Raw genomic sequence first — 25247 nt, forward strand, 5'->3', positions numbered from 1 at the left:
AGCATTCTTACATAAACATCCTTCTTCTCCAGATGTGCAAAGATGGTGTGTAGAGCTGTGGCTATTGAGTCATCTATTGATCAGTTGTGTCAGTAGGCAAATTGTAGGGGGTCCAGTGTGGGTGGTAGCATGCTGCAGAAATAGTCCTTGACCAGTCTGTCAAAGCATTTGTTTATTATTGTAGCAGGACGCCACTCATTCAAACATGTTACCTTGGTTTTTTTTGGTACAGGAAGAGTGGTGGATGCTTTGAAGCAGAATGGCACTCTACACTGGGAGAGGGAGAGATTAAAAATGTCTGTAAATAGACCTGCCAGTTGTGCTGTGCACATCCTAAGTACCCGCCGTGGGATGCCATCTAGTCCCACAGCCTTGCAACTGTCCACTAATTGGACACACCCATGTACTTCAGCCTCGGAGGTGATTGATCTGCAGGTTGCTTTGGTGGCTCTCCTCAGGGGATCAGTGTTGGCGACATCGAACTGAGCAAAAAAAAAGATTTTCGCCCATTTGGGAGAGAGGCAGCAATGTTGGCAGCACCATTGCACTTGTCTTTGAAGTCTGCGATCGTGTGGAGACCTTGCCATAAGCTTCGTGTGTTGTTGGAGGAGAATTGTATTGGATCTTGTTCCTGTATTGTTTCACTGCCTTGATGACTTTGCATAGATCGTAGCTGCATTTCTGGAGTTCCTATTGTTTGCTGGCAATGTAAGCTCTGTCTCATGTGGTAAGTGCTGTTCACATGGAACTGTTGATCTAGGGTTTCTGGTTTGGATAGATCCTGACCGCTTTTTGGGGGACAACATCCTTGATGAAGCTCGTGACCCCTTCCATGAACTTAGAGATATCCTTGTCACGAAGACATTCCAGTTGACTTCAAAAAAGCATTCCTGCAGCATGGAGACCTATTGGTCGGACCAACAGTAGATGGTTTTAACTATGGCCGCCTTTTGTTTCAGCTTCTGTCTGTATATCGGCAGAAGATCAAGGAGTGATCAGACTTCTCAAACGGCAGACAGAGGAGCACTTTGTAAGCATTGCAGAAGGGAGAGAGCAGCAGTGCTATCTTCCCGTGTGCTCATCTGGATGTGTTGACAAAACTTTGGAGAGACTTTAGACAGCAATGCTCTATTAAAGTCTCTGGCAATGATGAAGGCAGAGTCTGGGTGTACATTCTCTAGGTGCTGATGGTCTTGTATAGTTCCTTGTGAGCCAGGTCAGTATCAACTTGCGGCAAAATATACACAGCTGTGATAATAACAGCTATAAACTCCTTAGCTAGCCAAAAGGTCTACACAGCAGCACAAGGTATTTCAGATCTGGAGAAACAAAAGGATTTGAGGGCATGCACATTCCGGGCATTGCACCAAGCATTACTGACCATGTGCTATACCCCACCTCCTTTACTCTTCCCAGAGAGGTTTTTAGACCTGTCCGCCTGGAACAGAGAAAACCCAGAAGGTTCAATGGCTTGATCCGGTATCTCCTCCATCAGCAAGGTCTCCACAAAGCACAGAATATTACATTCCTTTGTTTCCCACTGATAGGAGATTCTGGCTCTCAGTTTGCACCGATTGTCCAGGGACCTCCAGTCTCCTAGATAAACACATTTGCACCAGGTGCACTGAGCTGCAGCTCTTGAGAGAAAGTATTAGGTGAATGAAGCTGCAGCTCGATGACCTTCAAATCAAATGGGAGAATGAGGAGTGATAGACAGGAGCTACAGGGAGGTAGTTATCCCTAGGTTGCAGGAGACAGATATCTGGGTGACTGTCAGAAGGAGGGGAAATGCCCAGTCAGTGTAGTTTGCACATATGGCTGTTCCCTTTAAAAATAAGTATATAACTTTAGATAGGAGATTCTTTAGTCAGATGAAGAAAGACGAAGTTCTGTGGGCATGATAGAGACACCCGATGGTATGTTGTCTCCCTGGCGCCAGAATCAAGGATATCTCAGATTGTGTCCATGGCATTCTCAAGCAACCAGAAGACGTAGTACATATGGGTACCAGTTACATGGGTAGATAAGGTGAGGAGGTCATGAAGAGAGATTTTAGGCAGCTAGATAGAAAGCTGAGAAACAGGACCTCCAGTGAAGTAATCTTTAGATTACTGCCTTTGCAATGTGTCAGTGAGAGAAAGAATAGGATGATTTGGCAGGTGAATGTGTGGCTGAGGAACTCGTGCAGGGGGCAGGGGTTCAGATTTATGGATCTTTTGGATCTCTTCTGGAGAAGGTATGACTTGTACAAAAGAAATGGGTTACATCTGAATTCGAGGGGGTCCAATATCCTCATGGGCTGGTTGGCTAGAGTTGATTTGGGTGGGTTTAAACTAATATGGCAGGGGGTCGGGAACTGGAGTGATTGTGCTGAAGATGAGGTAGTTGGTTTACAAACAGAAGCAATGTGTCTAGCAGGGAGAGGCTGATGATAGGACAGAATTGCACTCAACAATATGATTTGCAACATAAAATGTGATGTAATTGAAAAGGGTGAATACAAGACTAAAAGAGTTATTTGAATGTGCACAGTATATGGAATAAGGTTGATGAAGTAGGACAGTTATAGATTGGCAAGTATGATGTTATAGGCATCACTGAATCATGGCTGAAAGTAGATTATATCTGGGATCTTAATGTTCAAGGTTACACATTGTATCGAAAGGATAGGCAGGAATCCAGAGGGGGTGCCATGGCTCTGTTGGTAAAAAATGAAATTTAATTCAGGGAGGGATAAACAGAGAGGAAGAGGTAGAGAATTTCTTAAATGCATCTATTTTAATGCTAGGAGCATTGTAAGAAAGGTGGATGAGCTTAGAGCATGGACTGATATCTGGAAATATGATGTTGTAGCTATTAGTGAAACATGGTTGCAGGAGGGGTGTGATTGGCAACTAAGTATTCCTGGATTTTGTTGCTTCAGGTGTGATAGAATTGGAGGGGCAAGAGGGGAAGGTGTTGCATGGCTTGCCAGAGAAACTATTACAGCGGTGCTTTGGCAGGATAGATTAGAGGGCTCATCTAGGGAGGCTATTTAGATGGAATTGAGGAATGGGAAAGGTGTAGTAACACTTATAAGGATGTATGATAGACCACCTGATGGGGAACGAGAATTGGAGCAGCAAATTTATAAGGAGATAGCAGATATTTATAGTAACACAAGGTTGTGATTGTGGGAGATATTAATTTTCCACACATAGACTGGGAAGTCCATTCTGTAAAAGGGCTGGATGGTTTGGAGTTTGTAAAATGTGTGCAGGATAGTTTTTTGCAGCAATACATAGAGGCACCAATTAGAGAAGCGGCAGTGTTGGATCTCCTGTTAGGGAATGAGATAGGTCAGGTGACGGAGGTATGTGTTGGGGAGCACTTTGGGTCCAATGATTACAATGCCATTAGTTTCAATATAATTATGGAGAGGGATAGGACTGGACCCAGGGTTGAGATTTTTGATTGGAGAATGGTTAGCTTTGAGGATGTGCAAAAGGATTTAGAAGGAGTGGATTGGGACAATTTGTTTAATGGGAAGGATGTAATAGAGAAATGGAGGTCATTTAAAGGTGAAATTTTGAGGGTACAGAATCTTTATGTTCCTGTTAGGTTGAAAGGAACGGTTAAAAGCTTGAGAGAGCCATGGTTTTCAAGGGATATTGGAAACTTGGTTTGGAAAAAGAGAGAGATCTACAATAAATATAAGTAACATGGAATAAATGAGGTGTTCGAGGAACATAAAGAATGTAAAAAGAATCTTAAGACAGAAATTAGAAAAGCTAAAAGAAAATATGAGATTGCTTAGGCAAGTAAGGTGAAAATAAATCCCAAGAGTTTCTACAGTTATATTAATAGCAAAAGGATAGTGAGGGATAAAATTGCTCCCTTAGAGAATCAGAGTGGACAGCTATGTGTGGAACCAGAAGAGATGGGGAAGATTTTGAACAATTTCTTTTCTTCGGTATTCACTAAGGAGAAGAATATTGATTTGTGTAAGGTAAGGGAAACAAGTAGGGTAGTTATGGAAACTATGATGATTAAAGAAGAGGAAGTACTGGTGCTTTTAAAGAATATAAAAGTGGATAAGTCTCCTGGTCCTGACAGGATCTTCCCTAGGACCTTGAGGGAAGTTAGTGTAGAAATAGCAGGGGCTCTGACGGAAATATTTTAAATGTCATTAGAAATGGGGATGATGCCGATGGATTGGCGCATTGCTCATGTGGTTCCGTTGTTTAAAATGGGTTCTAAGAGTAAACCTAGCAGTTTGATGTCACTGATGGGTAAATTAATGGAAGGTATTCTTAGAGATGGTATATATAATTATCTGGATAAACAGGGTCCGATTAGGAACAGTCAATGCGGATTTGTGCGTGGAAGGTCATGTTTGACAATTCTTACTGAATTTTTTGAGAAGGTTACTAGGAAAGTTGAGGAGGGTGAAGCAGTGGATGTTGTCTATATGTACTTCAGACAAGGTTCCACATGGAAGGTTATTTAGGAAGGTTCAATCTTTAGGTATTAATATTGAAGTGGTAAAATGGATTCAACTGTGTCTGGATGGGAGAAGCCAGAGAGTAGTGGTGGATAACTGTTTGTCAGGTTGGAGGCTGGTGACTAGTGGTGTGCCTCAGGGATCAGTACTGGGTACAATGCTGTTTGTCATATACATTAATGATCTGGATGGTGGGGTTGTAAATGGATTAGTAAGTATGCAGATGATACTAAGGTAGGTGGTGTTGTGGATAATGAACTAGGTTTTCAAAGCTTGCAGAGAAATTTAGGCCAGTTAGAAGCATGGGCTGAAAGATGGCAGATGGAGTTTAATGCTGATAAGTGTGAGGTGCTACATTTTGGTAGGACTAATCAAAATAGGACATATATGGTAAATGGTAGGGCATTGCGGAATGCAGTAGAACAGAGTGATTTAGGAATAATGGTGCATAGTTCCTTGAAGGTGGACTGTCATGTGGATAGGGTAGTGAAAAAGCTTTTGGTATGCTGGCCTTTATAAATCAGAGCATTGAGTATAGGAGTTGGAATGTAATGTTAAAATTGTACAAGGCGTTGGTGAGGCCAAATTTGGAGTATTGTGTACAGTTCAGGTCACTGAATTATAGGAAAGATGTCAACAAAATGGAGAGAGTACAGAGGAGATTTACTAGACTGTTACCTGGGTTTCAACACCTAAGTTACAGAGAGAGGTTGAACAAGTTAGGTCTTTATTCTTTGGAGCCTAGAAGGTTGAGGGGGGACAATAGAGGTATTTAAAATTATGAGGGGGATAGATAGAGTTGACGTGGATAGGCTTTTTCCATTGAGAGTAGGGGAGATTCAAACAAGAGGACATGGGCTGAGAGTTAAGGGGCAAAAGTTTAGGGGTAACACGAGGGGGAACTTCTTTACTCAGAGAGTAGTAGCTGTGTGGATCGAGCTTCCAGTAGAAGTGGTAGAGGCAGGTTCAATTTTGTCATTTAAAAAAAAATTGGATAGGTATATGGACAGGAAAGGAATGGAGGGTTATGGGCTGAGTGCAGGTTGGTGGGACTAGGTGAGAGTAAGCGTTCGGCATGGACTAGAAGGGCCAAGATGGCCTGTTTCCGTGCTGTAATTGTTATACGGTTAATCATTAGGAAAAGGTGACATTGGGTTAGAAGGTGTTGAATTATAATGGATGGAGCTAAGAAATTGCAAGGGTAAAATGATCCTGGTGAGACCTCCCTTGTACAGAATTCCTTAAAGGTTAATTTGCTGGTTGAGTCTGTGGTAAGAAGACAAATGCAATGTTAGCATTCATTTCAAAAGGACTAGAATATAAATGAAAGAATATAACTTCGGTACTTTATAAAGCACTGCTCCCTTAGAGTATTGTGAGTTATTTTGGGCCCCTTTTTAGAAATATGTATTGAAACTGGAGAGGGTTCAAAGGATCTTCATGAATATGATTCCAGGATTGAATGGCTTGTCATATGAAGAGTGTTTCATGGCTCAGGGGCTGTATGTGCAGGAATTCAGAAGAATGAGGGGTGACCTCAGTGATGCCTATTGAATGGTGAAAGGCCTTGATAGAGTGGATGTGAAGAGGATGGCTCCTATGGTGGGAGAGTCTAAGACCAGAGAGCACAGCCTCTGAATAGAGGGGCATCCTTTTAGAATGGAGATGAGGAGGAATTTCTTAAGCCAGAGAGTGGTGATTATGTGGAATTCCTTGCCAAAGCTAGCTGTGGAAGCCAAGTCTTTATGCATAACAAAGGCAGAGGTTGATAGATTCTTGATTGGTCAGGGTATGAAGGGATGAGGGGAGAAGGCAGGAGATTGGGGCTGAGAGGAAAAATGAATCTGCTATGATGAAATGGTGGAGCAGACTGGATGGGCCAAATGGCCTGATTCTGTTTCTATATCTTATGGTTTTTTATTCTAGAGCTCAGCATTGTCTGGATGAAAATTTCTTTCTCAGATCGGTAAATTTCTTGCTTCTCAACTTAAAACTATCTCCTCAGATCTTGCTGCTTTGAGGATATGTTTTTTACTGTCGACCCTATTGCTGTTTCTCCTAATTTTATATATTCCTCTTTCACACTATGCACCATTTCCCTGCATCTCCTAACTTTGTATCCCTCTCTCAGATCTCACAGGCTCCTCCACTCTAAGAGAAAAAAATTAGCATATCATTTCTGCTCAGGAGGCATTCTGTGAATGTACCTTTTCCAATGCCAGTCATGTTCCTCATATAGTGTGGTTACTAGAACTGCACACATTTTTCCATCTGTGGCTTAACCATTGTTCCAGTATTTTATAAAGTTGTATCAAGATGTTCATGCTTTTATATTCTCTCAAGAGCAGATCAGAGATCTGCCATGCAACCCGCCACCTACAAATGACAGGATGCACAGATGCAGTGAAGGAGGGCATCTTTGATATATATTTCCATAACGAGCACACTCAATAAATCCGCAATAGAATCAATGAAGACTCCACCAACTTAGGCATTCAACCCAGTGTGCAAAAGACAACAAACTGCAAATACAAAAAAGAAAAAAAGAAATAAAATAAGCAATAATATCAAGAACATGAGATGAAGAGTCCTTGGGATATGGAAACATTTCAATGATGGGACAAGTGAAGTGGAGTGAAGTTATCCCCTTTGGTTCAAGAACCTGATGGGTGAGGGATGATAATTTGGTGGTGTGAGTCCTGAGGTTCCTGTACCTTCTTTCTGATGTTAGTAGTGAGAAGAGAACATGACCTGGGTTCTTATAGGAAAGTGCTGAAATCAGAATGTATTAAGTAATGTGATGGAGTAATAAAAGTGTAATATTTGCTGTTGGTTCCAGGTAACTGATTTGCGAGAGAGGCATATTGATAAGATATTGGATGAAATAGCCCAAACAACTATAATCAAGCTACCAGAAGATCAGGCCTTAACTTTGGAAGAAATGCTTGCATTCAGTGAGGTAATATTCTGTTAAGTAATTTTAGCATAAGTAGTTAGAATTCAGGTTTATGTCAATACAAATCTAGGTCTGTCAATTATTGGCAATATTGAGCAGGATTAACATGATTGCATTGATTGATAGAGTTGTACAGCATAGAAACAGACTGAACAAATGACCACATCCATGCCAAATGCTCTGCCCATTTGTACTAATCCCATTCTGCTCTACACTCTGATGCAAACATATCTTTCCTATAAGTGCACACAATATTTCACTTTCTGAGGAGCTCGAGGCAAGTGAGGCTCCCCCTCCCCTATTTTAGCAATTTTTACTGCAACACCATCAAGAGTGCCCTGACCAGCTACATCATCATCTGGTATGGAAATTGCAAGGCATCTGGCCACAATTCCTTACGAAGGATTCGAGGACTGCTGAGAGGATCAGCAGTCTCTCTCTCTCTCACCCATTAGAGATATTTATCAGGAGCACTCTGTACACAGAGCCCCATAGTACTGTAATGATCCCTCCCACCTGTCCAACAATCCCTTTGACCTCTACCATCAGGCAGGAGATACCTTAGCATTAGACAAGAACAGTTAGAATGGGAAACAGCTTCTTTCTCCAGAACATAAAACTACTGAATTCCCTCACACCACCAGATCTCATCACATGTGAATTGCCTATAGCATTATACTTATAACTCCTTAATTTGAACCATTAATGCACCTTATTATTTGTTAATTTATCTGTTGTAATATTACTTTATGTGTTTGTTATATGTTCCATCTTGTCCACCTTGCTCTGTAGAAGTGTTTGACATGTGTACAGTTGAATGATAATAAACTTGAACTTGAAATGCAGTCTAACCAGTATTTTATAAAGTTGCAACTTAACATCCTAATTTTTATATTCTGTTTTCTGATTTGTAAAGGAAAGCATGTCAGATGCATTCTTCACTGCCCTCTCTATATTGTATTCCTCTTTTGAACATTCTTTAACTGCTTGTCATTTACTGTACGTGTCCTATATTTGACTTTGTAAAATATATTGTCATGCATTTCTCAGAAGTAAATTACATCAGCCAATGCTCTGTCCAACTTTACATTAATTTATATCCTGCTGTAAATTTAAACAGTCTTCCTTACTATCCACAACAGCACCAACTTCTGTATAATCTACATCATTACTAATAAGATCACCTACATTGATTCACATCCAAGTTATAAACATACTTCACACAAATCAATACTGATTCCTGCAGTATACCACAGGTCACAGATTCCAAACAAAAAATATATTTCCATTCCTACACGCTACCTCATATCATCAAGCCAATGTTGCCTTCCAATTAGCTATCTTGCTTTGGTTCCCATAAGCCTTAATCTTTTAGACCAACTTAATATGCAGAACTTTTCAAATGCCTTTAAAAAAAAAATCGATAGAGACAAGATCTATCATCCTGCCTTCATAGTATTCATAATTAGTTCCTCCAAAAATTTCATCTGTCACTGCCTTTACAAATATACATAAATCCTATCCAGGATTTTCTCCAGTAATTACCCTACCACTGGTGTCAAGCTAACCAGTCTGTGGTTACCTGCCTTATCCTTTTTTTGGAGTTATTTAGATTTGTTTTTATTTAGAGGTACAGCACAGTAACATGCCCTATTACACTTTGTGACTAATTAACTTACTCACTGGTACGTTCTTGGAATGTGGGAGGAAACCAGAGCAGCCAGAGGAAGCCCATGTGGTCACAGGGAGAATGGACAAACTCCTCTCAGACACTGTTGGGAATTGAACCTGGATCACTGATTCAGTAATATTGTTACGTTAACCACTATACTATCATGCTGCCTAATAAAGGAACAACAGGCTAATACTAGATGGTATGCATTATAGGAGGGAAAGATTCAAGGGAGATATGCGGAGCAAATTTTGAATATTTTTTATATAGGAGTAGTGGGTTCCTGGAATGCACTGCCAGGAGCAGTGGTGGGCCTGAAAAAACTGAGGCAATTAAAAAAATAAGATGGGCATATGAACATGCAGAAAAAGAGACATGCGCTCATAGAAAGGATTAAGGAACATCAGCTTAATTAGCAACATTGTGCTCCACAGGGACAGTTCTTGTGCTGTGCTGATCTATGTTCAATATATTTTCTATGTTAAAAGCTGTTCTCCACAGACGGATTATTCCTTTAGTCCCTTAGGGAACCCACTCTTTCTGTGGATACCCCTCTTGCTCTTGATAATTTTCTAGATGTTTAAGGGTTCTCTTTAACCTTACTTGGCAAGGGTATTTAATGTCCTATTTTGCCCTTCTAATTTCTACACACTCTGTATTCTTCAACTGACTTCCTTGATTCCAGTTGGCTATACCTTTTATTTCATGATCAGATCTACATTTCCTTTGTCATCTAAGATTTCCTAATCTTGCCATAAGACCATAAGACATAGGAGCTAAATTAGGCCATTTAACCCCTCGAGTCTGCTCTGCCATACTGTCATCACTGATCCTGGATCCCATTCAACCTCATACACCTGCCTTCTTGCCATATCCTTTGATGCCCTGACTATCAGGAAACTATCAACTTCCACCTTAAATATAAGCACAGACTTAGGCTCCAATGCAGTCTGTGGCAGAGCATTCCACAGATTCACTACTCTCTGGCTAAAAAATTCCTCCTTACCTCTGTTCTAAAGGATCGCCCTTCAATCTTGAGGCTGTTCCCTCTAGTTCCGGCTACCCCCAGCATGGGAAACATCCTCTCCACATCCACACTGTCTAGTCCTTTCAACATTCGGTAGATTTCAATGAGAACCTGGTGCATTCTTCTAAATTCCACTGAGTACAGGTCCAAAGATGCCAAATGCTCCTCATATGTTAACCCCTTCATTCCTGGAATAATCCTTGTAAACCTCCTTTGAACTCTATCACTTGCTAACACATCCTTTCTGAGATAAAGGAGCCCAAAACTGTTGATAATACCCCAAGTGCAGCCAGACTAGTGTCTAACATAGGCTCAGCATTATGTCCTGCTTTTATATTCTATTCCCCTTGAAGCAAATGTGAATATTGCATTTGCCTTCTTTACCACAAACTCAACCTGTAAATTAACCTTTTAGGAGTCTTGCACAAGGACTCCCAACTCCCTCTGCACCTCTGATGTTTGAACTTTCTCACCACTTAGGTAATAGTCCGCACTATTGTTCCTTTTACCAAAATACAGCAAACACCACTAGAAACTGTGAGAAACACTAGTCACTGGCAGCTAACCAGAAAAGGCCCCTTTTATTCCCACTCACTGCCTGCTGCCTGTCAGTAATTCTACAATCTATGCCAGTATCTTTCATGTAATACCATCGGATTTTATCTTGTTAAAACAGCCTCGTGTGGCACCCTATTAAATGCCTTCTGAAAATCCAAGTAAATTACACCCACTGCCTCTTCTTTGTTCGCCCTGCTTGTTACTTTCTCGGAGAACTCTTAACAGATTTGTTAGGCAAGATTTCCCTTTATCATCAGATAGTGTCATAGCGTCATAGAAGTCATTCCTGTTTGTGGCCATCAAACTTTACAACTCTTCCCTCAGAGTGTCAGACACCCTGAGCCAACAGGCTGATCCTGGACTTTTTTCCACTTGGAATAATTTACTTATTATTATTTATTTATGGCTTTATATTGCTGTATTTCTACACTATTCTTGGTTGGTACAACTGTAACAAAACCCAATTTCCCTCGGGATCAATAAAGTATGTCTGTCTGTACAGAAACCATGCTGACTTTGACTTACTTTATCATCAGTTTCCAAGTACTTCAAAACCTCATCCAATAACTTTTTTGCAGAGTTGCTTGGAGTGTTCTTTTACCTTTATGATGTAGTTTTTGCCAGGATACTGACTCACCAGCAGTTGGACCTTCCAAATGCAGGTGTATTTTTACTATTATCAATTGAAACACCTTGACTGTACACGGTGATCTGCATTTAACTAATTATGTGATCTCTAAAACCAATTGGCTGCACCTGTGATAATTTGATGTGTCACATTAAAGGGGGATGAGAAACAATTTCTAATTAGCATTAAGGGAGCTAGGGCTTTACTCTTTGGAGAGGAGGATGAGAGGAGACATGATAGAGGTGTACAAGATATTAAGAGGAATAGACAGAGTGGACAGCCAGTGCCTCTTCCCCAGGGCACCACTGCTCAGTACAAGAGGGCATGGCTTTAAGGTAAGGGGAGGCAAGTTCAAGGGGGATATTAGAGGAAGGTTTTTCACTCAGAGTGGTTGGTGCATGGAATGCATTGCCTGAGTCAGTGGTGGAGGCAGATACACTAGTGAAGTTTAAGAGACTACTAGACAGGTATATGGAGGAATTTAAGGTGGGGGTTATATGGGAGGCAGGGTTTGAGGGTCAGCACAACATTGTGGGCCGTAGGGCCTGTAATGTGTTGTACTATTCTATATTCTATTACTCGTGCACTGTGTGGCTGCACACTACATTATATCAAACATCTTTTAAATAGCATCAGTTCTGTGTGTCTTCAAAAGAATTGATTTTGTCACTGATAGTTGTTGAGAAATAAGCAGTAAGAAAATTCACTACCATTTTGCTCACTGCAGTTTCAAGCATTCAGGCATGGAGATGCCTGAAATGGCTAGGACTGAAAATGAAACAATTTTACTGTTTCAATAAGTTAAGAACTACGAAGAATTTGAAGGTAACAATCATCTTCAATGTTATAATGAAAATGAAGACTTGGACGATGCAATCGTCAAAAGCATTGTATGCAAATAGTTCATTACCTGCACTAGTTGTCTGCGCTGACTTTGTTATTTTATTCTCAAAAGAACACGGTGTTACAAATTAGCAACAATGAATATATGATTGGAGACAGGTTTTTTTAATATAACAAATAAAACATTTATTAAACACTGTAAAAAACCCAAAAATAAACAAACGATTAACTTAACCAGAAGTCAGCTACGATATGGCAGCTCGAACAGTTCTTAAAGCGATAATGCGAAAACAGTTCCTAGAAGTAGTAATGTGAAAGTCCAAATGCTTACACAGTCCGTTAAAGGAGAGACTTCTTCAAATGATTTAAATTCTCTTTCCTGGAGTTACTGCTGATCCCAGCTGAAGTATGTTATTCCCGGAGGATTTACGATCAAAGGAAATAAAACGGCTTAAAGGCACTGATCTTTCTTTGACGAAACTTTGTATCCAACCCTCTGCTCTTCTGGCAGAACAGGAGTTATCATGGATACTCGTTACTAATTATTCATGCGAAGATTAAACAAAGGTCAAATCTGTTTCACCGTCGACATTAACTTTCCCAATCCTTTGGGATTTCTGAACTCCTTTAAAATCTTTACTCTCCACTGACCAAACTGGCAGTATTATATGAAACTACCGGCAATAACCTTTGAGACTTAAAACAGAAAGTAAAACTCCACTTTTAAATGAAACTGCATCATAATATTGGAATACGCAGCAACATGGAGTCAGTGGTGAATTCAGCCACGAACTGCCCATATCACAGGGTGGGGTTCTCCTTTTATACTCTGTAAACAAAAACTATCACATGACCTCTCACTGGCGGGAAAATGATGTCACTCCACCATCACAAGACCATTACCTCATCTCCAGCATAGCCTCAATTACATCATGGTCACGTGACAGGTACAAGATACCCATGGGTACGTAACACCTCCCTCCAAAAAGAAATTGATCTGTCTAGGACAAAATTTTAACAATTAACTGTTTACAGGAGAAGAAATACAAACATACAAAATTTACAATGTACACAGTATACATAGTATTATCATACATCAACTGACAAATTATTGCACAGGAGTGTTACAAATGGTAAAATATCACTCCATAAAAAAAATTACCTTGTACATTCAATATCAAGATAGACAATCAGCAATCACATTATCTTTACCTTTAATATGGGTTATTACAATATTGTACTCTTGTAACATTAAACTCCAATTTAATAACCTATTTTTGTTTTTCATCTTACTCAGAAACACCAACGGATTATGGTCAGTGTAGACGATAAGTGGTTTTTGAGTTGTACCAACATACACGTCAAAATGTTCTAAGGCTAAAACAAGAGATAACAATTCCTCTTCTATTGTTGAATAGTTTCTTTGATGCTCATTAAATTTCTTAGAAAAGTAAGCTACTGGATGATCAACCTCATCACCCTCATCCTTTTGCATTAATACTGCTTCTGCAGCCTCATCGCTAGCATCTACAGCTATTGAAAAAGGTTTTTCAAAGTCAGGTGCCTTGAGCACAGGTTGTTGACATATCATAGTTTACAATTTCTCAAATGCTTCTTGACAAGGCACTGTCCATACAAACTTTTCATTCTTCTTCAAGAGGTTAGTTAATGGAAGGGCCATATGAGTAAAATCCTTACAGAATTTTTGATAATACCCTACCATTCCCAGGAATCTTCTGAGAGTCTTTTTCCTAGTTGGAGTGGGAATCTCTAAAATAGTCTGAACAGGAGCTACTTTACCTTGACCCACAACATAACCAAGGTAAGTTACAGTGGCATGTCCGAATTCACTTTTAGCTAAGTTAATAGTTAAGTTAGCTTTGGAAAGCCTTTCAAACAATTTCTCCACTGCAGTAATGTGTGCTTGCCAAGTATTTCCCATCACCAAATCATCAATATAAGCATCTGTATCTTTCAATCCTTGAATCACAGAGTTAATCATCCTCTGGAAAGTACCTGGGGCATTCTTCATCCCAAATGGAAGAACATTATATTCATATAACCCAGATGGAGTTACAAATACAGAAATCTCTCTACCCCTATCCATTAATGGAACACACCAATACCCTTTCAATAAATCAATCTTTGTAAGGAACTTTGCTTTTCCAACTTTATCTACACAATCATCCACTCTAGGAATTGGATATGCATCTGTTTTCGTTACAGCATTCACTTTCCTATAGTCCGTACAAAACCTAATACTACTGGTTTTGGCACCATAACACAAGGTGAACTCCAGTTCGAGTTAGAAGGTCGAATAATATTATTTTCTAGCATATATTTAATTTCTTTCTCAGCAAGTTCACATTTTCCCATGTTCATCCTATATGGATGTTGTTTAATGGGTTTGGCGTCTCCAACATCTACATCATGTGAAGCTACAGTGGTCCTTCTAGAAACAAATGTCTGGAAACAAATCCTTATATTTAACAATTAATTGTTTCATTTGCTGCTTCTCCCCTGGCTGTAAATGTGCTAATTTCTCATCAATATTTTCCAGAATGGTTGAGTTTGGTAATCTGACAGAAACAACATTAGGGTTAGAATAAGTTTCAGATGAATTATCTATTATGTTCTTAGTAAGATCAAACTTATTATCATTAACCACAACAGTCACAGTAGCAGACTGTTTCTCAAAATATGGCTTTATCATATTTCTATGGCAAAGTTGAGTTGGCCTTCTACCATCTGGAGTTTTTATCACGTAATCCACATCATTGATTTTAGACACAATTTCATATGAAATTTAGCTTGTAACGGATTCATTTGCACTGGGAAAAGGACCAGCACCTTAACTCCATGTTTAAGCATCCTCATCCTAGCTTCTTTATCATACCAGGTTTTCATTTTCTCCTGAGCCAATTTTAAATTTTCCTTGGCTAAGCTACAAGCTTTATGTAATCTGTCCTTAAATTTTAAAACATAGTCCAACAAATTAGTGTGTACCTCTTTATTAATCCATTGTTCTTTTAATAAAGCCAAAGGTCCTCTAAATCTATGCCCAAATACAAGTTCAAATGGACTGAAACCTAAGGATTCCTGTACTGATTCCCTCAACTGCAAACAGAAGTAAGTGTATACTCTCATCCCAATCATTTTCATTTTCCACACAATAAGTCCTAATCATAGTCTTGAGGATAGAATGAAACCTCTCCAAGGCACCTTACATAGAAACATAGAGACATAGAAAATAGGTGCAAGAGTAGGCTATTCGGCCCTTCAAGCCTGCACCACCATTCAGTATGATCATGGCTGATCATTCAACTCAGAACCCTGTACCTGCTTTCTCTCCATACCCCCGATCCCTTTAGCCCCAAGGGCCATATCTAACTTCCTCTTAAATATAGCCAATGAACCAGCCTCAACTGTTTTTTGTGGCAGAGAATTCCACAGATTCACCAGTCTCTGTGTGAAGAAGTTTTTCCTCATCTCGGTCCTAAAAGGCTTCCCCTTTATCCTTAAACTGTGACCCCCTTGTTCTGGACTTCCCCAACATCAGAAACAATCTTCCTGCATCTAGCCTGTCCAATCCCTTTAGAATTCTATATGTTTCAATAAGATCCCCCCTCAATCTTCTAAATTCCAGTAAGTATAAGCCTAGTCGATCCAGTCTTTCTTCATATGAAAGTCCTTCCATCCCAGGAATCAATCTGGTGTACTCCCTCTATGACAAGAATGTCTTTCCTCAGATTAGGGGACCAAAACTGCACACAGTACTCTAGGTGCGGTCTTACCAAGATTCTGGATGGTATGCAGACGAAGTGATTTGCTTAGCTCCCAATTTATAAACTATCTGTTAAAACAATCCAGACATAAAGTTACTGCCTTGATCAGATTGTATTTCCTTAGGCAACCCAAAATAAGTAAAATATTTTATAAGAGCCTTTGTTACCGTTTTAGCTGTTATATTCCTAAGTGGTACTGCCTCTGGAAACCTAGACATAGTGCACATGATAGTCAACAAGTGCTGATAACCAGTTTTTGTTTTTGGTAATGGACCTACACATTCTATAATAATTTTAGAAAATGGTTCACCAAATGCTGGAATAGGTTGTAGAGGAGCCACTGATTTAATTTGATTTGATTTACCCACAATTTGACAAGTATGGCATGTTCTACAAAACATTACCACATCTTTTCTTAAACCAGGCCAGTAAAAATGTTTTAAAATCTTATCCACAGTTTTCCTTACCCCTTTTTGTCCACCCAAGGGCACACTATGGGCTAAAGTTAAAATCTCATTTTGATAAACTTTAGGAACAACTACTTGGTAAACAACATTCCATTCATCACTTGCAGGAATTGTAGGCGATCTCCACTTCCTCATCAACACTCCTTTTTCAAAGTAATATCCCACTGGCACCTTCTCAATTTCACTATCAGGTAGAGCTTGTTCTTCTAATTTTATAATTTCAGGGTCTCTACCCTGCTCTGCTATCATCTCCTTCCGAGACAGAGACAAATCTTCATGGTCAGAATCTTGTTCAAACAATGAGGGTAAGAAAGTTTCTGACACATCCTCAAAACTCGAATCCTGAGTTGAGCAGTCATGAGTAACAACCTCATTCTGCACATCAATCTTTTTAGCCATAGCTTGTGTTATCACACAGGAAGAATCTGTGTTAGAATCCATCCATGGTTCCTCTGACTCTATTGTCAAATGCGCTTCAGGGAAAACTTGTCCACCTGCCAAATCATTACCTAACAATAAAGAAATAACCTTCAGAGGTAAGCTAGGCTGTAGTCCTACTTTAACAAGTCCTGTAACTAACCCTGATCTTAAATTCACTTTATGCAGATGTACAGGCATAAAGGCACTCCCAACACCTCGTATATAATTTACCTCACCAGTATCAGTCTCTTCATGAAACTTTAACAAACTGTCTAACATCAGTGATTGAGAAGCTCCAGTATCCCTAAGGATTTTTATTGGCACCGGAGTAGATTCTTCTTTCAAGGATACAAATCCTTCAGTTATAAAATGATCATATCCCCTTCTAACTTGGTCAGACTCTAACAAAACCTCATTTGTGTTTATCAAACCCTGTGATTTTACAGGTGTTTCAGTATGTTGCACACAAGCATTTGTGGATGCTTCCTTCTCTTTCTTTTTCAATCGGAAACAGTTAGCTATTACATGAACAGGTTTCTTACAATAATTACAAATGGGACCAAATTGTCTTTCCTTCACAGGTTTTCCTTCCTCTTTACCTTTCTCACTAACTTCTGATTTAATTTCTGATTTACCTTGATTCACTATGTTATTTTTCCTTTTAAAAGTTCTACCCTGAGAAAATTTATTCTTATGAATTAAAGCATACTCATCAGCTAATTTAGCAGAGTCCTGCAATGTAGCAGTGTGTCTCTCATTTAAGTATGTCCTTATCTCACCAGGAATGTTCCTTTTAAACTCCTCCATTAAAATCAGCTCTTTCAATTTATTATAGTTCCCATTTACATTTTTAGAGGAAACCCATCTCTCAACACACAGCTTTATCATAGGCAAATTCCACATACATTTTCTCCACAGATTTCTTCAAATTTCTGAATCTTTCTCTATAAGCTTCTGGGACAACTCATATGCTTTCAATATCTACTGCTTCACAATATCATAATCAAGTGCTTGCTCAGCAGTTAAAGTTGTGCAGTTAAAGCAGTTAAAACCTGTTGTGCTTTGCCTTTAATTACACTCCGCAACAACACTGACCATTTCTCTTTCGGCCAGTCTGAAATCAGAGCAATCGTTTCAAAATGTTGAAAATATTTCTCTACTTCTTTTTCACTAAATGGAGGGACCAATTTAATTTCCTAACTAACAACAAATGTTTTTCTAGAACCAGGAGACTGATTCTCAGACTTTAACTCCACTGTCTTAAGTTCAAATTCCCTCTGTTTATCCTCAGCTTCTAACCTATGTAATTCCAAGTTAGCTTCCAACTGTTTCTTATTATTTTCAGCTTTTAATCGACTTAATTCCAATTTAGCTCGCAATTCCTTCTGTTTTAATTCAGCTTCTATTTTTAACTTTTCCAACGCTAATTGTTCCGACTGTAACTGAATTGCTGCTTTATTCACAGGAAACCGATCTAAAACCAATACATCAAACACACCTGAATCTATATAGTGTTCCACGATTTTTCTCTGAATTACAGGCTTTTTTGTATCTTTCAAAACACCTTTATGTTCCAACCTGTTAACAATGTCTAATGCATCTTTTTTTTTTGCCTTTGCTAAAAACTCTGCGTCTGGTGAAGCCTGGAATTCTTCAATACTCATTGTTGCTGAATACCACTCACAAGCCAATCAAAAAAAAAAGAATCGAGTATTCCCTTTTTCCAAAACACCAATTAAATATCAAACAAGCATTTAAACTCATAAATGGTTCATCCTGGACGAGCCCCCTATTTGTTACAAATCAGCAACAATGAATATATGATTGGAGACAGGTTTTTTTATAAGAAATAAAACATTTATTAAACACTGTAAAAACACCAAAAAGAAAACAAATGATTAACTTAACCAGAAGTAAACTGCGATATGGCAGCTCGAACAGTTCTTAAAGCGAGAATGCAAAAACAGTTCCTAGAAGTAGTAATGCGAAAGTCCAAATGCTTACACAGTCCGTTAAAGGAGAGACTTCTTCAAATGATTTAAATTCTCTTTCCTGGAGTTAACTGCTGATCCTAGCCGAAGTATGTTATTCCCCGGAGGATTTACTATCATAGGAAATAAAATGGCTTAAAGGCACTAACCTTTCCTTGACGAAACTTTGTATCCAACCATCTGCTCTTCTGGCAGAACAGGAGTTCTTATAGATACTCGTGACTAATTCCTCATGCGAAGATTAAACAAAGGTCAAATCTGTTTCACCGTCGACATTAACTTTCCCAATCCTTCAGGATTTCCGAACTCCTTTAAAATCTTCACTCTCCACTGACCAAACTGGCAGCATTATAGCGAAACATCTGGCACTAAACTTTGAGACTTAAAACTGAAAGTAAAACTCCACTTTTAAACGAAACTGTGTCATAATATCGGAAACATAGCAACATGGACTCTGGCGAATTCAGCCACGAACTGCCCATGTCACAGGGTGGGGTTCTCCTTTTATACCCTGTAAACAAAAACTATCACATGGCCTCTCACTGGTGGGAAAATGACGTCACTCCACCATCGCAAGACCATTACCTCATCTCCAGCATAGCCTCAATTACATCATGGACACATGAGAGGTACAAGATACCCAAGGGTATGTAACAACGGCAAAATACATTGGATGAATTCCTCCATCAATATCTATTTGGAACTAGTACACAATTTTATGTTACTGGAGTAGTATTGGTTGTGTTGTAATTTGTTTTGTATTTAATTAAATACATAATTAGTTACTTAGTTTGTCATTTTTATACCTTCTTAAATTATTTTCATGAAACTTTGCTTAATTGGGCCAAAATGTACTGGACTCGATGTGTCTTGATTAACTGGAATCTACTGTATTTTAGTCTTGTTTCCCCTTTAAGCATACATTACTTTCTTCATCCCTAATAGAGTTGTAGCTCTCAGTCTTAGTTCCTGAAGTTCTGAGAAGAATAAACTGAAAGTTTACATGTGAATGAAAAAGATAAATGCATGCAGTGACATTTATTAGTTTAGAAATTCCCATAATGTTTTACGGGTGTTGAAGTACTTTGGAAATGGAATGATCTATACAATGTTTGATGGCAAAATTTAAATGACATGTGGTAATAACATTGGAGAGAATAGTACAAATTAGCCCCTTTAGAAATGTTTTAATTACTGAAGCGGGTGTTATTTCAATAATATCCAATTATTTCAAGGTCCTAAAAATATACTTAAAAATATTGAAAAGGCATTGATCTATATTGGATGAAAGGTTCTTCAACCTAAAAATGTTAACTTTTTTTTTTATAACAGATGCAGCCTGCCCTGAATGCTTTCAACATTTTCTGCCTTCATTGTTACATTGATCCATATACACTCAGTGGTCAATTTGATAGATACCTCCTGTATCAAATAAAAGAACCACTGAGTGTATGTTTCTGGGGCTCTGCTGCTGTAGCCCATTCACTTGGAGGTTTTGACATGCTGTGCATTCAGAGATGCTCTTCTGTACACCACTATTATAATGTATGGTTCTTTGAGTTACTATTGCCTTCCCGCCATTTTGAAATATTCCGACCAATCTCCTCTGACCACCTCTCATTAACAAGGCGTTTTCACCCACAGAACTGCCAGTCACTGGATATTTATTCTTTTTGTTTTTCACATCATTGTCTGTAAACTCTAGGGACTGATATGCTTGAATATCCCAGGACATCAGGAGTTTCTGAGATACTAAAACTATACCGTCTGGCACCAACAATCATTCCACTGTCAAAGTAACTTACAGCACGTTTCTTCCCTATTCTGATGTTTGTTCTGAATAACAACCAAACCTTTTGATCATGTCTGCATACTTTATTCAATTAGTTACTGCCACATGATTGGCTGATTAAATATTTCCATTAACAAGAGGTGTACGGGTGTACCTAATAAAATGGTTACTGAGTGTATATTATCTTATTCTTTTCACCAGTTTTTGAATTGTTATTTTCTCTGCTAACATGTTTTATAGCTTCACTGCAAAGAATGGACAAAGATTTTGATTCCAAAATGTAACAGTGTTGAAAAAACTGTGGAACAAATAGTAGAAGTGTTTTTAGAAATCTCTGATTCAGTGCTGGTGAAACAAATTAATGAAACTGAAAAAGAACCAGGTAAGAACCATTCCTGTAGAAGGGTCTTGGCCCGAAATATCAACTGTTTATTCTTTTATATAGATGCTGCCTGGCCTGCTGAGTTCCTCCAGCATTTTGTTTGTGTTGCAAGAACCTTTCCATGATTTTATAACTGATCTGAGGTCTAAATCCTCTAATTTGTTAATATCTGTAGTTCGTAAAAATCTCTCAGCCTCAAATTGATAATTAAGAATTTATATGGCTTCAATTGTCAAAAGAGATTTCCTTTGTAACTTTCCGCTGGAGGAGGAAAATAAAAACTGCAAACATTGGAAATCCAAATCAAAACCAGAAAGTATTTGAAACATGAAACATGAAACTTGAAACCTTGTTGGTAGAGTTAAAAAACTGCATAGGTAAAAATATCTTGATGGGAGTTTTATATAGGCCTCCGAACAGTAGCCAGGATGTGTGATAGAAAAGATAAATAAAAAGAGCAATGTTACAATGGTTATCAGGGATTTCAATATGTGGGTAGACTGGGAAAATCCCGGCCTCCGGATCCAGCACATTATTCTCCACAACTTCTGCTACCTTCAACAGGACCCCACCACTAAGCACATCATTCCCTCTCTACTCCTCTCCGCTTTCTGCCGGGATCATTCCCTCTGCGACTCCCTGGTCCACACCATCCCTCCACATGGATCTCCCACCTGGCACTTATCCCTGCAAGCCTAAGTACTACACCTGTCCCTACACTTCCTCTCTTACCACCATTCAGTGCCCCAAACAGTCCTTCCAGGTGAGGCAACACTTCACTTGTGAGTCCGTTGGGGTCACCTATTGCATCTGGTGCTCCCGGTGCTGCCTTCTCTACATTGTTGAGACCCGATGTAGATTGGGGGATTGCTTCGTCGAGCACCTCCGCTCCATCCACCACAACAGACAGGATCTCCCAGTTCCAACCCACTTCAACTCTGCTTCACATTCACATTCGGGTATGTCCATAAATGGCCATTCGGATATGTCCAAACTCAGGTTGGAGGAGCAACACCTCATATACCGTCTGGGTAGTCTCCAGCCCCTTGGCATGAACATTGAATTCTCCAACTTTGCTCCCCCTCCCTTCCCCCATCCCAGTTTCACTCTGCCTCCTCCAGCTGCCTATTACCTCCTTCATGGTTCTGTCTTCTTCTACTACCCATAGTGCTTTCCCCTTACATTCCTTCTTCACCTTTCCTGCCTATCCCCTCCCTGCTTCCCCTCTCCCACCTCTTGATCTTTCCCCTTACTGGTTTTTCACCTGGCACCTACCAGCCTTCTCCTTCCCACCCTCCCCCACCTTCTTTATAGGGCCCGTGATGAAGGGTCTTGGTCCGAAACGTTGACTGTTCGTTTCCATGGATGCTGTCCGATCTGCTGAGTTCTTCCAGTGTGTTGTGCGTGTTGGGAAAATCAGTTGGTGCTGGATCCCAAGATTAGGAATTTGTAGAATGCCTACAAGATGGCTATTTAGAACAGCTTGTGATTGAGCCCACTGGGAAGAAGGCAATTCTGGATTGGGTGTTGTGAAATGAACTAACTTTCATAAGGGTACTTAAGGTAAAGGAATACTTAGGAGGAAGTGATCATAATATAGAGTTCACCCTAAAGTTTGAGAGGCAAAGCTAAAATCACATGTATCGGTATTGAAGTGGAGTAAAGGGAACTACAGAGGCTTTAGAGAAGAAATGGTCAAAATTGATTGGAAGGGGACAACACAGATGGCAGCAGAGCTGCAATGACTACAGTTTCTGGCAGTAATGTGAAGACATAAGATCAAAGTTCAAAGTAAATTTATTAAGAAAGTACATACTATATATGTCATCATTTATTGCTCTGAGATAGTTGTTCTTGTGGGCAATTAACAGTAAATACAAGGAATCACAACAGAATCAATGAAAAGAAACTGCCCAAAAGATGAACAAACTGGTATGAGATGCACCCAGCCATGCTAGCTTCTGAGGTTTAGAAGCTCTAACTCTCGGAGTATGGTTAACTGATGTGGTCCCTTTAAGGGTTCAGGACCATCCTGCTAATTGTCAATCATGTTTTAGGCACCAAGAATTGAGTATTTAAAGAGCACCTGAATGGAGCCTCGGTGCTCAATGGTAATCCCAACCAAGGATATTGCCTAGCATTATGTCTTGTGCTCAGTTCTCGATTCAGTTTTATTCCGTGTTACGATCCTAACCTCAAATACTCCAGCATTTGGGTCCAAGCCATCCTCATCAAGGATTCATGTCACACAAACAACCAACGTGCAAAAGACAACAAACTGCAAATACAAAAAGAAAGAATACCTAGAAAAGGTCTTGTATCTCCTTCCTGATGGCACCAATGAGAAGAGAGTATGGCATGGATAGTAGGTGCCCTTAATGATGGATGCTGCTTTCCTACAACAGTACTCTTTTGGGATGGTTTTACCCATGATGGACTGGGCTGTATCTATAACATTTTGTAGATTTTTCAGTTCAAAGACGTTGGTGTTTCCATACCAGGCCAAGATACAACCAGCCAGTATACACTCTGCTATGCATCTGTAGAAGTTTGTTAAGGCTTTAGCTGAATCCCTGAAAACTTCTCAGAAAGTAGAAACACTACTGTGCTTTCTTTGTAATGGCACTTTATGCTGGTCCAGGATGGTTCCTCTGAAATGATAATGCTGAGAAAGTTAAAGCCGCTGATCCTCCACCTCTGATCCAATGATGAGGACTGGCTGATGAACCTTGGGTTTCACTTCTTGGAGTCAATAATCAGCTCTTTAGTTTTGCTGATGGTGAGTCAGAGGTTGTAGTGCGCCACTCAGCCTGATTTTTAGTCTCCTTCCTATATGCCAATATGTCACCATTATTGATTTGGCTGACGACAGTGGTGTCATCAGCAAACTGAAATATAGCATTAGAATTGTGCTTAGCCTCACAATCATAAGCATAAAGCAAGTAGAGCAGGGTGTTAAGTACACAGCCTTGTGGTTCACCTGTGCTGATATGATTGTGGAGAAGATGTTGAGCATCAGTTCATCACAAAGAAGAAGAAGCATTCTAAAGGGAAAATGTGGCAACCGCGGTTGAGAAAGGAAGTCAAAAGCAGCATAGAAACAAAACAGAAGGCATGTAATATAGCAAGAATTAGTGGAAAGATAGACTATTAGGAAGTTTTTAAAAATCAACTGAAGCATGTAGTGAGGCCAGTAATAAGAACATTATTAATTTAACTTCTGGACCATTGCTACACCACCATCAAGAATGCCTACCATGCTATTCTATGTCCTCACTTTGAGAAGCCTGATCACCTGGCTGTACTACTCTCTGAGTATAGGCAGAAACTGAAAACTGGAGCACTAATAGTGTGGACCAAGAAGTTATGGACAAGGGAAACATAGGAGTGCCTTGAATCGGTGGACTGGACTGGACTCAGGGATTCATCTTCGAACCTGGATGAGTATGCTGCAGTTGTAATTGACTCCATTGAAATCTGTGTGGATGAGTGTGTGCCTACAAAGACTTACTGTACATTCCCAAACCAAAAGCCGTGATTGAACCAGGAGGTACATCGTCTGCTGAAGGCTAGATCTGTGGCATTCGAAGTCTGGCACCCAGGCCTGTACCAGAAAACTAGGTATGATTTATGGAGGACTATTTTCAGGGTGAAGAGATAATTTTGCATGATGTTGGAGGTGACATTAGATGTATGACAACTCTGGCAGTGTTTGGAAGACATTACTTTCTACAAAATGAAACACAATAGCATGAATGGTAGTGATGCTTCACTACCAGAGGAACTGAATAACTTCTATGCCCACTTTGAAAGGGAGAATATGACTACTGTGAAGATCTCTGTCTCAGAGGCTGATGTTAGACTGTCTTTAAAGAGAGTGAACCCTCACAAGGCAGAAGGTCCCAATGGAGTACCTGGTAAGGCTCTGAAAACCTTTGCCAACCAACTGGTGGGAGTATTCAAGGACATTTTTAACCTTTCACTGCTACAGGCAGAAGTTCTCACTTGCTTCAAAAAGGCAACATTTATACCAGTGCCTAAGAAGAATAATGTGAGCTGTGTTAATGATATCACCAGGTAGCATTCACATTGACAGTGATGAAATGCTTTGCGAGGCTGGTCATGACTAGACTGAACTCCTGCCTCAGTAGGACCTCGACCCATTGCAATTTGCCTATTGCCACAATAGGTCAACAGCAGACACAATCTCAATGGCCCTTCACACGGCCTTAGACCACCTGGA

The 25247-nt window shown here is 39.6% G+C and overlaps 1 protein-coding gene across 1 annotated transcript in view; it reads left to right on the forward strand.

The window, feature by feature from the left end:
* The window catches only part of LOC132401348 (dynein axonemal heavy chain 8-like), an 895336-nt gene that overhangs the window by 216471 nt on the left and 653618 nt on the right, over nucleotides 1–25247 (forward strand). Inside the window, exons 21-22 of the mRNA XM_059983478.1 lie at nucleotides 7323–7442; nucleotides 20863–21004. Of these exons, the coding sequence (XP_059839461.1) occupies nucleotides 7323–7442; nucleotides 20863–21004 (262 nt within the window). The remainder of the gene's footprint in view (nucleotides 1–7322; nucleotides 7443–20862; nucleotides 21005–25247) is intronic.

Source organism: Hypanus sabinus, chromosome 10 (genome assembly GCF_030144855.1).
Source record: "Hypanus sabinus isolate sHypSab1 chromosome 10, sHypSab1.hap1, whole genome shotgun sequence".
NCBI classification, from domain to species: domain Eukaryota; kingdom Metazoa; phylum Chordata; class Chondrichthyes; order Myliobatiformes; family Dasyatidae; genus Hypanus; species Hypanus sabinus.